Source organism: Xenopus tropicalis, chromosome 5, assembly GCF_000004195.4.
Source record: "Xenopus tropicalis strain Nigerian chromosome 5, UCB_Xtro_10.0, whole genome shotgun sequence".
NCBI classification, from domain to species: domain Eukaryota; kingdom Metazoa; phylum Chordata; class Amphibia; order Anura; family Pipidae; genus Xenopus; species Xenopus tropicalis.
The window spans coordinates 76,622,629-76,638,388 of record NC_030681.2 but is presented as its reverse complement, the minus strand read 5'-3'; the positions used below and the strand labels follow the sequence as shown (position 1 = coordinate 76,638,388).

General features: G+C 37.5%; 1 protein-coding gene across 2 annotated transcripts in view; it reads right to left on the bottom strand.

Moving 5' to 3' along the window:
• Nucleotides 1–231: 231 nt before the first annotated feature.
• lama4 (laminin subunit alpha 4) overlaps nucleotides 232–15,760 on the bottom strand; it is an 89,111-nt gene continuing 73,582 nt past the window's right edge. For both annotated transcript variants that reach the window (XM_002936937.5, XM_031902347.1), the window contains 9 exons: nucleotides 14,362–14,515; nucleotides 13,418–13,605; nucleotides 11,673–11,862; nucleotides 8,158–8,313; nucleotides 6,750–6,909; nucleotides 5,800–5,930; nucleotides 3,603–3,696; nucleotides 3,091–3,210; nucleotides 232–768 (listed from right to left, as the gene is read on the bottom strand). In XM_002936937.5, the coding sequence (XP_002936983.2) occupies nucleotides 623–768; nucleotides 3,091–3,210; nucleotides 3,603–3,696; nucleotides 5,800–5,930; nucleotides 6,750–6,909; nucleotides 8,158–8,313; nucleotides 11,673–11,862; nucleotides 13,418–13,605; nucleotides 14,362–14,515 (1,339 nt within the window). In that variant the 3' untranslated portion in view covers nucleotides 232–622. The remainder of the gene's footprint in view (nucleotides 769–3,090; nucleotides 3,211–3,602; nucleotides 3,697–5,799; nucleotides 5,931–6,749; nucleotides 6,910–8,157; nucleotides 8,314–11,672; nucleotides 11,863–13,417; nucleotides 13,606–14,361; nucleotides 14,516–15,760) is intronic.

The window sequence follows — 15,760 nt, the reverse complement described above, 5'->3', positions numbered from 1 at the left end:
TTTCTAAATTGTGCAATATAAACATCTCATTCTCACATTCATACTAATATTATCCTTTATATAGTGACAACATGCACAGGGCTTTACATACATCATTTGCATCCTGCCCTAAAGTAGTTTATAATCTAAGGTCCCTATCTCATTCACACACTAAGTAGGGTCAGTTTCCTCAGAAGCCAATTAACCTGCCTGTATGTTTTAGGAGTGTGGGAGGAAATCAGACTACCTGGAGATCATTATTATTCTTTATTTATATACTGTTGACATAATCCCCAGAGCTTTACAGAGAGTATAGATCATTCACATCAGTCCCTGCCCCCAGAGGAGCTTACAATCTAAGGTCCTATCATATTCACACACTATATGGTCTTAATCTTATAAAAAGCCAATCAATCTGTTTGTATGTTTTTGGAATGTGGGAGGAAACTGGAGTACCCAAAGGAAACTCAGGAAGATAAAGGGAGAACATACAAACTCTTTGCTGGAATCCTATAAATACTTTATAAATCTGGAATGTTTTATTTCATAGCGCAGAAAGCTGGTCTTCCCTATATATACAGTAAACCAACACTATTTAGAAATTATTTGTTTATTATGAACATGTTTGTACAGCATGGACAAATTAAGCTGCAGGGCATGAATTGATGCTCACTGCCCCACTGACGAGAGATGCTTTATTGAAGCTTACAGCACGTTCGTCTATCACAAAGTTACGGATACAGCCAGTAAAAGAGTTGCGTGTAGTCAGTGTAGGTCCGAGTAGAGAACCTTAAAACAGAAAAAACATGAAATATAATAATTGTCAGTGTCTGCATAAAATTGTCCAGGGGTTTATGCAGAGTTCTACCCTGCTAGAGGTAGGGAATATGTTTTTTATGTAAAAAACATCTATTTTCAAATATCAAATAAATTCACTATTACACTGCAAATACATTTAAAAGATTTATAAAAAAAATTTGAACTGTAGTATCCTGAATTGTCATCAATGTTACTAACATTTTCCTGTAAAATATATTTTTGATACATTTTTAAAATGTTTCCGGTATTCTAGAGAATTTCCACAGCCTTTTACCAGGATGTTTTTTTGCTCACATTTTTAAATGTTTCCTTATTTCTTAACAGAAAGTGCCTCCTCTGTAAAGGGGTCCTGTCACCCTAAGAGATAATTCCAAATTCCTTTCTAATGTGCTACTCAGGCAAAATAAGCTTTACTTAAACTATATAAATTATATTAATCTAGTTTCCTTCACAAACATACACAACCAACACAAACAACTAGCAGGCCCCAAAATGTGGGAACTGACACCCATGCCTATTCACAGGTTACACAATTAGACAGTGAGCAAGAAGGGGGAATAAGAGATGTGATAAGTGATATCTAGAAAGTGCAGAATGGAAAGTGAAAGTAACTGCCTGTTCATCCTCTAGGTCAGTGCTGTCCAACTTCTGTGGCACGGAGGGCCGGAATTTTTTCGGCCTCCGTGGTGGAGGGCCAATAATGGAAACTAGTTTTGACCACTCCCCTTTTTAAAACCACACCCACTTGAAACCACACCCATGTTATCGCATGACCATAGCTATATTAATGGTGGCAGTACAGCAAAAACCTGTCATACTCTGCCTTCCCTACCCTGCCTGTGTGTGCCATACTCAGCCTGCCCTACCCTGCCTGTGTGTGCCATACTCTGCCTTCCCTACCCTGCCTGTGTTTGCCATACCCTGCCTTCCCTACCTTGCCTGTGTGCGCCCCATTCTGCCTGCCCCACCCTGCCTGTGTGTGCCATACTCTGCCTGCCCTACCCTGCCTGTGTGTGCCATACTCTGCCTGCCCCACCCTGCCTGTGTGTGCCATACTCTGCCTGCCCCACCCTGCCTGTGTGTGCCATACTCTGCCTTCCCTAGCCTGCCTGTGTGTGCCATACTATGCCTTCCCTACCCTGCCTGTGTGTGCCATACTCTGGCACATGCAGGCAGCATAGGGCAGGCAGAGTATGGCACACACAGGCAGCCTACAGTGACACAATGCTGCCACTGCTCCTACAGTCTGCACAATAACTATATATTAAAAAACGTTTTAATTGCAGTACCACCTCAGTATATGTTCCTTTTATAGTGTGCAGGGTTTATTTTTGGGTTTCTACTGCTCCTACAGTCAGAGGTGTGAACAGGTGAACAATGTGGGTGATTACAACCTGAGCCTGAGGTGTGAACACTGCAGGGGATGAACAATGTAGGGATTAAAATGTGTAAACAACACAGGGGATTACATTTTTAAACAATACAGGGGGTTTACAGCCTGAATCTGAGGTGTTAACCATGCAGGGGGCCAGTACTGATACAATTTAAAGCTTACACAAAGGTAAGTTATCAAAGCAGCCAGACAGGTGGGGGGCCACACAGAGGGAAATCGCCAGTTGGACAGCACTGCTCTAGGTGGAGAAAGCAAAATATGATTGACTACTAAAATTCCTAAATGAGTTTATAACAGCTATGGATGTTTTAATAAAAAAAAATAATGTTTCATATTTAATTTGAAAATACTTCTATTGTACAGCTTTTTATGTCTGGGTAACAGGTCACCTTTAAAGTAAGGCTTTTTGTAGGGCTTCTTTAGTTGACCTTTATTGCAGGATTCCGCTACAAAAATTTAGAATTAATTTATTATACAGAGCTTTATAGCAGCAGCCCTTTCTTCATGTTAATGTCCCACAAAATAAAACCTGGTAGTGTAATGAATATACCAAAGCTACAATATTATCTGATATATTAAGGGAAACCACAATGAATGCAGCCCTGCTTAGCCCTGTATTTTTAATGTGCTCCTAGAAAAAGTAGTAACCCTAAATCATAAAAAGCTATCTATACACAGGTTGGCATTAGCTACTTATTGTCCTATTTATAATAATGAGTAATAGACTGCACCAAATAAACAGATCTAACTAGCTTTAGAATTGTATCTTGGGAAAGTGTCTGTTACAGTTTGTTCTGAAATATAGCCATTGATAACATCTGGGTTTCTGTGCTTTTTATTTTAAATAATACAGGCTGCTGTAGGGTGAATGGCCCAGACAAAACTGTATAGTAACTTACCAGGTACACCTCCAACAAACACAGGCTCTTTAAGATCCAGCACCTTGGTGTTAATGGGGCCCACTACATGGTTTATTTCAGAATCCACATCCAGTTGCACTACGTTTCCATCCCTTATCACTTAAACAAAAGAGATAGGATTAAACCACTTTTGAAAATTATGCTGCACTATACAGCAGTGCAATCCCCTCAGTGTAAAATTAGTTGCATATAACATGAAACAATACAGTGATGATTTGGATAAATAGTATTAGTATCTGGGCAAAATTCCTGTAGAAAAACAAATCTTTTTATTTTTGGTTCACGCAATACTTTAAATTCAGTGTATGCGTCTTAAATAATATTACCAAAAAAATCTGTGTATACATGAAATATTGGTGAAAACTACCAGCTGTATAGTTACAGAACCAGGGACATGTATTTGTATTTGAAATACTTTATTTATTTTACTACTTAATATATTTATTTTATTCCTAAATGCAAACATTACAAAATATGTAGATTATACACACCTGCAATTCGGTGCCACTGGCCATCACAGATACTCTGTTTTGGTATGACACGTGTAGAAAATTCTCGGTTGCCGTTTTTCACCTTTACAATAACCTGTAGGAAGATGCAATTAGCATTTTATCAGTTATTTTTTATAAACTAGAGAACTACTACATATGAATACTTCAGAAAATCATGTTAGGTCTACAATTAACCTATAATGCCTTGGTACAGAGTTAAATAAGCAGCTGTCACATGCTTTACATAGCACTGTGGTTGGTAACTATGCAGAATTACATATTTATAAAGTGGCTGCTCAGTTTTCTGCAATTGCATCCTGCACTAGATTTCTGTAGTAGTCTGTTGTTTTGGACCTTATTTTGGCATTCATTTGTGATTGCCAAACCCTTCAAATTGTATATGGTACAAACCAAAGCAAGTAAATAATGTCTCAGTATTAAAATATTGTGACTTAGCTGGATTGTGCATATTGATGTTGCCTTAAATAGTGATGCACCAGATCCAGGATTCGATCTGAACCCTTAAAGTTATAAACTTATTAAGATGTTACGCAGATGTTTTATTTTTCTCAAATGTTAATATGCAACTAAAATTTTAGATTGTTTGGTATTTGGCCAGATCTATTGTGGAGCTTTCTATGGTCGACTGAATCAAACAATTATGGATGTGGTGCAAATCTACTTTAATATCTAAAGTGTAAAGATAAAATAAATCTTAACCCTCAACTCGATTAACAATATTTGCACCTGCCATTCTCATTCTTTACACCAATGTTTTAATCAGCTGCTTCTCAATAACAATTTATAAGTAGTTGCTTTTAGGGCACTGACATATGAAGCACTTCATTAACTGTAAGGAATTTTCTTCTCCCATGGGCGATGAAGCTCTCCATGTGTCAGCACCCTAATAGCTAATACTATTTTGGATAAAATAGTGTTTTGCCAGGGTAACTGCTCAAAAATGCAGCCTTAAAGGAACAGTAACACCAAAAAATGAAAGTGTTTTAAAGTAATTAAAATATAATGTACAGTTGCCCTGCGCTGGTAAAACTGGTAAGTTTGCTACAGAAACGCTACTATAGTTTATATAAATGAGCTGCTATGTCAACACGGGGGCAGCCATTGAAGCTGGGAAAAAGGAGAAAAGGCACAGGCACATAGCAGATAACAGATAAGCTTTGTAGAATATAATGGGGGTTTATCTGTTATCTGCTAAGTAACCTGTGCCTTTTCTCCTGTAAATGGCTGCCCCCATGGCTACACAGAAGCTTTATTATATAAACTATAGTAGTCTTTCTAAGGAAAACACACCAGTTGTACCAGTACAGGGCAGCATTACATTATATTGTAATTACTTTTATACACTTTCATTTTTTAGTGTTACTGTCCCTTTAAACAATTTTATTGGCGATTCAAATGAAAGAAAAAGGGTAGGCATTGTTAGGTGCTTCATCACCCACAGAAGAGGAGATTTCTCATGGGGAGATGAAACGCCCTGTGTGTCAGGGCCCTCTCTTCTTTAATTGCTTGTTTTAACCATCATTGTTATTAACAAATCTCTTTTTGCCTGTCTTTGCCAACAGCCTAGTTACTCGACCATCAATGACTGTTCTAACCTATCACTATACCACACTGTCTTGCTCCTTGTTCACGCCTCATGTCTTTAATAATTAGTTTTACTTTCACTTCAAGAATCACGCAATTATGGAAGCAGTATTTTATTTTTTACTCAGTCTAATATAACATGACAAATGTATACTTTTGTTGCAGGCCTTACCCTACATTTTGATAGCTCTTTCTAACTCTGTTTAAGGGCTCTGGCACACGGGGAGATTAGTCACCTGCGACAAATCTCCCTGTTCACAGGCAACTAATCTCCCCAAGTTGCCTCGCGAGTCTTTTTCGGCGATTTCCCGAAATCGCGCCGCCGCGTCTGCCATCCCACCGGCGACTTACATTGTGGCCGGTGGGATGGCAGGTGAAGGCAACATGGGGAGATTAGTCGCCCGCGAACAGGGAGTTTTGTCGCGGGCAACTAATCTCCCCGTGTGCCAGAGCCCTAACAGAGTCTAGATAGAACTATTGATTGACTAATCACTGTGTTGGTTGGAATCAAAGTATCTGCTTTCTTTGGGCAAATAAGCAAAAGAACAATTACAATTAAACAAAACAATAAGAAACCTTATCTTTTGCCTACCTGTCCCTGTTTCATGTGCAAATTCAAATACTCTCCATTCACATTTTGAATATGAATCAAAACTCCGGAGTTGTTTCGTGGCCGGACTTCAAGGGCAAACTCAAACGTTAACCCAGTACTGAAGGAGTCATCTACAAGAGGGAAAGTTAAAGTAATACATCAAATGGCTGTAACTGTCTAACATTTGTTTGTGTTTGCTCATTCAACAAATATTGAAAGCACCATTTAGCTTGTAAACTTACAATTAGAATGTTACACAAGTATGTGTGACAAATGTCATTTGAGAAACAGCCATATGTTCCGCCTTTATTTTATGCTGATTTCATAACTACACTAGAAACGTTTAACTACATAAGCTAAGATTCCATATAAAGTAGGATATCTTCACAGTAGAAAAATATGAATCTTAATAAAATGCTGGTTCTAACTTAGCCTCTCATAATGTGCTGCTCATTAGCCACCCGCACTGTGTATGTGCATGATAATAAGCAAGAATCTTTAGCCAAATTTAAATAACCTGGCAATATACCTACGCAGAAAATGATGTATTATACAATGGTTCCTTTTTTTTTAAGATTAAGTATAATAAACATTTATGACTGTATTTGTATGTTGTGTTTCTAGCTATAGGACTGCCTAAAATTCTGATGTTTTTATCTAAAGTAATTCATTTCAGTGTCTGACATTCATGTGGTTGGGTTCTATTTGCTATTTATCTTTGGTATTTTGAAAAGGTTGTCTTGTGTAGGCATATTAATTTTCACAGAATTTCACACTGGTTTGAAGGTATCTGAAGTATTAGAGGGCTCTTTCAGTATGTCATTCCAGCACGTTATTTTACTTGTCTGTGTTGATTCACGTGTTTCTGTCAAATAAACACTTTTGTCCAGACAGTCAAGATGGGGCATTGGTGGTATGTAACACAATGTTTTCATTCAGTAGTTTATTACCAAGAATCACATATCCTCCTTCTGATGAAATGTAGGTCCCAGATTCCATGGGGCCTTCAAAACAAGGTGTTACACTGAATGTCTGGGAAGGTGACGTCAAAGCGCGTCCATTCAACTGCAAATTGCTGAGACAGCCATTGAAACTGTACGCTGAATTGATCTAAGGAAATTAGAGAATTAGTAAAAAACTAAAACATTTAGGTAGAAAAGCAACTCACATAGACACGTGTCTTTACAGAACCAGTTGAAAATAGAACTGTTTCTATAGCCCAAAATATGAATTTGTCCATGATGACTAATTAGATTCTTAGCACACTCTTGCTAATGACTACTACAACTGTACATGTTTTGCCAAGATTTTTCAGTTAGTTTTTCCATATAATTTATATTGCTACGTGTGGAAAAATGTAAAAAAAGAATGAAGATCAAGCAAAATCACTGTAAAATTGAACCTACTGTAGTTATGGTACATTACATCAAACTGCAGAAAGCTAACCCATGTGTGAAATCTATGGTGCATTATAACAAATAACATTATAACCAATAGGTAGTATCTCAATATACTAAATAATGTACTTTCTGTTGTAAAAAATAAGTATATTAGATGTTACCTAGGAGTGCCATGACCAAATAAATGCAATATAAAAGGACAAAGTCTAAGTCTAAGTGGAACTCAGAGGTAACTCCAAATATCCTCATATTTTACAACTGGGTGTACATTATTTGTGATACAGATTTTATCACAATTTTAATCACTATGCACTGTTTGTAAGGATATATTGTCAGATCTTGTGTATTATAATGGCCATAAATACATCTTTTGGGAATAGTTTTATTCCCAGTGCTAATAGTACATGGTATAAATATTATTTGCAGTGAAAATTAACAACACAGATGAACGTATAGCTATATACATAAGTGTGTCCGGTGATGGCTTGAAAAGGGAGAGAAGTAACTATTTATACAAGTGCGGTTTCTATAGTATAAATTATATTTGCCCCAAATAGTCTATGGATTCCAGTATTTTTGTGTTTTGTCAACTGTGGGGTTTAACTCTAGCAGCAATAATTTCAGATTTTGTTGTGAGAGTCAACTATAGCTCTGCAAAGAATCTTGTCCTATCAGACAGTGGGGCAGACAATGGGGAACCTAACCTGGTGGAGTGATACTATGCTAATGACTGGCTTAAGGAGCCCATGCTCCTTGTGATGAAGGAGAAGGACGGTAGCAATTAAGAGTTAAGTTTGATAAACTGGAAAAATCTGATATTATGAAAATGTGGGACATGATACAAATAGGAACATAGAGTTAGGACCTATTGTGTTTGTTCATCCTTTATGTTCAGTTGAGGTTTCAACATGCTTTTATACTTTGTGTCAATATTGTTACTTTGGCTGCAGTAGTGTACCTGAACATTCTTGATTGCTCTTCCAGGTGCTACACCTCCTAGATAAAATGGCGCATCCACTGTCCATGTAACAGCAGCAGCAGAAATACTGTCTTCTAATACTCGGAGCCCATTAATTATTAATCTTCCTTTGTTCTTTTCTCTAATGCATAACACCTACAATTCAAACAGAAGCAAACATCTCACTATCATTAAAATAAAAATAGCATATCAGTGTAGAAGCTGAAGTGCTGTAGAACTGTTAACAGTGAAATGTAACATTTCTGTATTCCCTTAAGTGCCTTCATTCTCTATTAACCACATGAAAAATAATAAATATCATAAATATGCATTTAAAATATGTTTCTTTGTTTTATTGATACATATACCCTGTTTTAACAGAATAAATATAACAAATATAAATAAACAGAAATAAGAAAACAATGTGGCATACATATAATTCTTACAAATGTTCAAAAGTTATTCTATGCTTTCCCTTCCACTGACTACACAATTGAAATGAACAGTAACAACAAAAAAAGAAATTGTTTTAAAGTAACTGAAATATAATATAGTGTTTCCCTATACTAGTAAAAATGGTTTGTTTGCTGTTATAGTTTATATGCTGCTGTTCAGCTGTGGGGGCAGCCATTCAAGCTAGAAAGAAGGAGAAAAGGCACTAGCAGATAAAAGGCAAATTCTTTAGAATACTAAGGGGCTGATTTACTAAGACACGATTTCGAATCCGAATTGGAAAAATCCGATTGGAAAACGAACATTTTCCGACTTTTTCGTATTTTTTGCGATTTTTTTCGGCGCCTTTATGACTTTTCGGAAATTGTCGCGACTTTTTCGTTACCAATACGATTTGCGTATTTTTCGTAGCCGTTACGATGCGCTCGTATCTTGTCGCGCCTTTTTCGTATTGAGTGCTCATAAGCGGCGGGCGAAACTTTCAGACTTAGCATGATTTTGGAAGCCTCCCATAGGACTCAATGGCACCCTGCAGCTCCAACCTGGCCCAAGAAAAGTCACCATACTGAAGCTTGAATGAATCCGAATCTTTCGTACTCGACTTTTCGCGCAAGTATTAACGCTTAGATTTTGCGCAACTTTCGGAATGGCTACGAAAAACTCGCGTTTTTACGCGCAAATCGTATTGGTAACGAAAAAATCGCGATAATTTTCCGAAAAAATCGCAAAATATCGATCATTACGAAAAAAACGCAATCGGACGCATTCGGCCAGTTCGTGGCTTAGTAAATGTGCCCCTAAGTGTTTTACAAAGCTGGAATTTGCTATTTAACCTGTGCCATTTTCCCCTGTTTCAATTTGAATGGCTGCCCCCATGGCTACACATCAGCTTTGTAGATGTAAACTATAGTAGTCTTTCTGAAGTAAACACACAACTTTTACTTTAGCAAATTAAATTTTCTACAATATAGAATGTAAACCAATTGAAAAGGCTACTAAATATAGGGCATTCTATTACATTTTAAAAATTAACTTAAAGGTGAAGTACCACTTTAAGCATATTTGTGATGTGTCCTAAGTGGGCAAATACAAGTGGAGTCAGCAGCAAAAAGTAAGCAGCATTCCCCAGGTGATTACAAGGTAGTTTCTACAGCTGCTTTTCTCAGACCTTCCACCACAAACTAACATGTAAACAATCTGTTTCCAACCATCTGAAGAAAACTGCACATTCACAGGAAAGCTAAGACAGGCAAACATCAGGCCAGCAGATGCTTTGCAACCACAACTATTTAAAAATTGTTTAAACATACAAACAATGTAAGTGATTTCTAAGAAAACCATGTTTAAAAAGTTGAATGCACCAGATTCAAAGCATTAAAGCAGAATTTTCAGTATACAGGTCCTTTTCAAAAAATTAGCATATTGTGATAAAGTTCATTATTTTCTGTAATGTACTGATAAACATTAGACTTTCATATATTTTAGATTCATTACACACAACTGAAGTAGTTCAAGCCTTTTCTTGTTTTAATATTGATGATTGTGGCATACAGCTCATGAAAACCCAAAATTCCTATCTCAAAAAATTAGCATATCATGAAAAGGTTCTCTAAACGAGCTATTAACCTAATCATCTGAATCAACAAATTAACTCTAAAAACCTGCAAAAGATTCCTGAGGCTTTTAAAAACTCCCAGCCTGGTTCATTACTCAAAACCGCAATCATGGGTAAGACTGCCGACCTGACTGCTGTCCAGAAGGCCATCATTGACACCCTCAAGCAAGAGGGTAAGACACAAAAAGAAATTTCTGAACAAATAGGCTGTTCCCAGAGTGCTGTATCAAGGCACCTCAGTGGGAAGTCTGTGGGAAGGAAAAAGTGTGGCAGAAAACGCTGCACAACGAGAAGAGGTGACTGGGCCCTGAGGAAGATTGTGGAGAAGGACCGATTCCTGACCTTGGGGGACCTGCGGAAGCAGTGGACTGAGTCTGGAGTAGAAACATCCAGAGCCACTGTGTACAGGCGCGTGCAGGAAATGGGCTACAGGTGCCGCATTCCCCAGGTCAAGCCACTTTTGAACCAGAAACAGCGGCAGAAGCGCCTGACCTGGGCTACAGAGAAGCAGCACTGGACTGTTGCTCAGTGGTCCAAAGTATGTCATTCGGAAATCAAGGTGCCAGAGTCTGGAGGAAGACTGGGGAGAGGGAAATGCCAAAATTCCTGAAGTCCAGTGTCAAGTACCCACAGTCAGTGATGGTCTGGGGTGCCATGTCAGCTGCTGGTGTTGGTCCACTGTGTTTTATCAAGGGCAGGGTCAATGCAGCTAGCTATCAGGAGATTTTGGAGCACTTCATGCTTCCATCTGCTGAAAAGCTTTATGGAGATGAAGATTTCATTTTTCAGCATGACCTGGCACCTGCTCACAGTGCCAAAACCACTGGTAAATGGTTTACTGACCATGGTATTACTGTGCTCAATTGGCCTGCCAACTCTCCTGACCTGAACCCCATAGAGAATCTGTGGGATATTGTGAAGAGAAAGTTGAGAGACACAAGACCCAACACTCTGGATGAGCTTAAGGCCGCTATTGAAGCATCCTGGGCCTCCATAACACCTGAGCAGTGCCACAGGCTGATTGCCTCCATGCCACGCCACATTGAAGCAGTCATTTCTGCAAAAGGATTCCCGACCAAGTATTGAGTGCATAACTGAACATAATTATTTGAAGGTTGACTTTTTTTGTATTAAAAACACTTTTCTTTTATTGGGCGGATGAAATATGCTAATTTTTTGAGATAGGAATTTTGGGTTTTCATGAGCTGTATGCCACAATCATCAATATTAAAACAAAAAAAAGGCTTGAACTACTTCAGTTGTGTGTAATGAATCTAAAATATATGAAAGTCTAATGTTTATCAGTACATTACAGAAAATAATGAACTTTATCACAATATGCTAATTTTTTGAAAAGGACCTGTATGTACATGTAGTTTAAGCTGCATAAAAGGTTAAGAGCCCAGTTCATTGGAACTGGGCTCTGAAAAGCAGTCATTCAACTTACACTGTGCCACAAGCCATCATTGTACTTTTCTTGAGACTTGATCCTTAGCTTTTGCTGGCCATTGTTGAACATAAAGGTGAGCCGGCCATGAGACAGAAAGAGAGTCATAAAATTGTCTTCCTCTTTATCAGAGACATAAAAGATCATTCCATTGGATGAGTGAGTCTTTAGTCTTACAAACAATTCAGACCTGTGCAACAAAGGAACATGATAAGAAATATTCAGTCCAAATGATTTGTTTACATTTCACACTTTAATTCAAGCAGATAAATCCAAACCACAACAATTATTATTTAATCATTTAATGAAATGCATACACAGCTTGAACATCCAAGTGATATACTGGGCATTTCTTTGTAGTGTGGATGGGTGGGCAGTTAAGGGCTCTGGCACACGGGGAGAAAAAGCCTCATGAGGCAACTTCGGCGATTTGCCGAAATCGTGCCGCCGCGTGTGCCATCCCACCGGCGACTTACTTTTTCGCTGGTGGGATGGCAGGTGATGGCAACTCGGGGAGATTAGTCGCCCGCGAACAGGGAGTTTTGTCGCCGGCGACTAATCTCCCTGTGTGCCAGAGCCCTTAGTGTTAGGGCTGCTCTTCCAGTATCCACAATGTAATGAGCAGCATATATCAACTTCTGTTCACTTAGGGTGAATTTATGGCTTGTCAACAAGTCTCATAAACATGTTCTTTTTTGTTTACACATACTGTAAAGTGACAGGAGGCCTATACAATGCTCTTTACATATACATTTTTTTCTACAATGTTTACATTCTTTAAAGTTAAAAGTGAAGGAGTAATGATGCAGAATAAAAAATCTTATTTTAAGTAATTGTTATTTATACCAAGGATTTTTACATTGACCTTAGTTGCTCTCTATACACAATGGTGCCATATTTAAAAAAAAGTTTTAAAATTTATAGTATGTAGAAATTTGGGAAAATGTTCCTTTCCTTTTTGATATTATTATCCTGACTTGATGACTGAAGCAGATATGTATAAGCATAGCTGGATTTAAAGAACAGTGAGCCCTGAGGCCCCAGCGTGAGAGAATCATGTGGTTCTCCAGCTGTTGCTGAACAACTCCCAATGTTATTGACAGACTTTGGATGTTAGTGGGATGCTAAAGGGTGTAATACAACATCTGGAGGGTAACACAGTCCTGACACAGATTTTAATAATAATATCAAACAGTTCTTACACACTGTAGTTTTATATATATATATATATATATATATATATACAGTATATAGCAAAAAAAGGGAAAGTTGTGCTCAACCACTAAATTTTAAACCATTAGGCGGGGGTGCAATGAGGTTGTGACCACGAAATACATAGAAACAACAACAAGAGATCCTCTGCACTCACCCATTATCAATATATAGAACATTAAGACATTCGGTGCATTTAAGCTACTAAGAAATGCCCTTCCCTTTAAGCAAAACAGGGATTGTTTGTCCATATATTGCAATATACTTCAAGCTGGCCAACTGCGTCAAAGTCATCCCTTTTGACCAGTTCCTACACTGACTTATGCGATTCATTAAGAATTCTACTGCTTCAATATACAATATATATATATATTTTTTTTTTTTTAACCAATAGCAATCATTAGCAAAGGATAAAAATGACAATGAGTAAGAGTGAAAAACTGTAGAACCTGGAAGGGAATACGATTTTCTTTTGTGGGTTGGGGCACTGGAAACAAATGTAATATTGCAGAAGTATTATGAATATTACTTACTTTTCATTGAAACCATTAGGGATGTGGTTGAATTCCTGACGGCTGTTTGCTATGCCACCATAGAGATGTGCCTGTCTGGCAGCCTTTGGCCTGCTAGACAGAGAGCACAGGGTGACTTCTTCTGAGTCTTCTTCTGTCTCTTTGGACCCAAATGCAGCATGAGATTCTAATGTTTTGTCCATTCCAACCTTTATATATAGAACCAACCGTCAGCCTCTTTGCCTGCATTGTTTAACTACATGCATAATCCATTAATTTATTCAGGGCACATTTATTAGGGGGTAAAGAGAAAATGCCAAATATAGTGCAAATACCAATTCATTTGTATACAAAAATGTATAGAAAATTTGATATATGTGACCCATGTAATCTGATTTACTCTGGGTTAAAAATAACACTCAAGGAAAAGCTGCACAGCAGTAAAAAGTATCTCATTTTTAATATTGTTGTGGGTTTTGAATTATTTAGCTTTCTACACCAATTTCTCCAATTTGAAATTTCAGCATCTGATTGCTAGGGTTCATGTGAGGAAACCCACCAATATCCATGAGCTGAAGCTGTTCTGTATGGAGGTTATGGGATAAAATTCCTCTGAGTGCAGGACTGATCAGTTACCATAAATGTTTAGTTGCAGTTATAGCTGCACAAGGGGGTCACACCAAATACTGAGAGCACAATTCACTTATAGTACTTTTGCCACATGCATTGTGTTATTGGACCATTTTTTTTCAATAAATACATGACCAAATATAATAATTTTTGTTTCATTTGTTTAACTAGGTTTCCTTCATCTACTTTTAGGACTTGTTTGAAAATCAGATGATGTTAATTGATGTCACTCATATAAAATATAGAAATTTTAAAGGTTTCATAAACTTTCGAGAACCACTGTGGCTGCTTGACTTGCATTTCAGTAAGAAAGATCAGAACCAGAAACAACTTACACTCTTCCTTAGTTTTCCTTTGTCTTTAGAAGAATTTTTACCATTCTTTTGAAACAGAGCAACAGGAGGCGATTCAACTGGACACCCATAAAGAGAAGACTGGACTTTCTCTGTGTATTTCTGGAAATCCTCAACTTCAACATCTCTGTCAACTCTTTAGAATATGAAACATTAAATTAAACATTGTTATTGTATATCTCAAAAATAAATCATTCTTAAACGCATGTAGTCTTAAGCAGAGATCCAATGCAAACAAATTCTACAAACTGATAGAGTTCAAACAAGAAATTAGAAGATCAAAAGGAGCAAAATGGGGCCAAACCCACTGATTGAACCTATTTGTTCCCCAGTTACAAATACTCAGTGTCTATATTAATAAAAGCCAATCAGTTATGAATTTATGCAAGAATAATGAAAATGTTCTATGTGCATGATGAATAATGTGCAGGGAAAAGACTCTCCAGATTTTTGCTGTAAGAGGCCAAATTCACAATAACTGGTATACACGTTAAAATGACATTAATAATCTTATAATTTTACATCCCTCAGTTTCCCTGCATTTTACACCATTGTTTTTCTGGTCCCCTGAAAAACTTAAAATAAGGGTTCTACTGTAATACTTTTTTGTGTTACTGGTTCTTAGGCTAATTATATTCCATAAACATAATAGAAAGGAAAAGAAAAATGAAAGTCACAGCAAAATGAGTGACCGACCTGAAAAATATTATCCTTACATGTCTCAATCCCACCCTCTGCTCCTAAATTCTGTTGAGCAAAAATGGGAAAACTGATTGATTATCTGTCCTCCCAGTGTTGAGGTGACCGTGAATGGGAAGACTTAAACTGCCAATTCGACCCCTTTAGACTGAGCTGGAAGCAAATCTGCCCATGTATGAGCCCTTACTGATGGCCTATCTGATTGATATCTGGCCAAAAATTGGGCAGATATCTATCAGGCCTGATAAATAATCTGCATTGGTGCACTTATGCACTCCTCTGCTGACTTACATAGGCTCCCATTAGGATCTTATTGTTGGCATGGGCCAAACGATTAGATCAGTCCCATCTAGCCCAAAATATAGATGGCCAAATTGGGTAAATACATTTATTTATGTTATTGTGTATGGCCAGCTTTACAGCAACAAGGCTTTAAGACTGCACTTCCCTATGGTTGTGTTGCTGCATGAATCTCTTGCTGTGGTAAAATACAACCCCCCCATAAAATAGTTTACTGGTGACACCGATTGACATTTGTTGAAACTTGGCAAATAGTAAGCTCTGTGGTTTTAATAAACTATGTCTTTATACTTTTCTAAGAAAAATACAGTTAAAATAGAACTCCTTTCTAAATTAATAGTTTTAATTCCCCTTTAATAATTTGCCATATGGTGTCACTTGC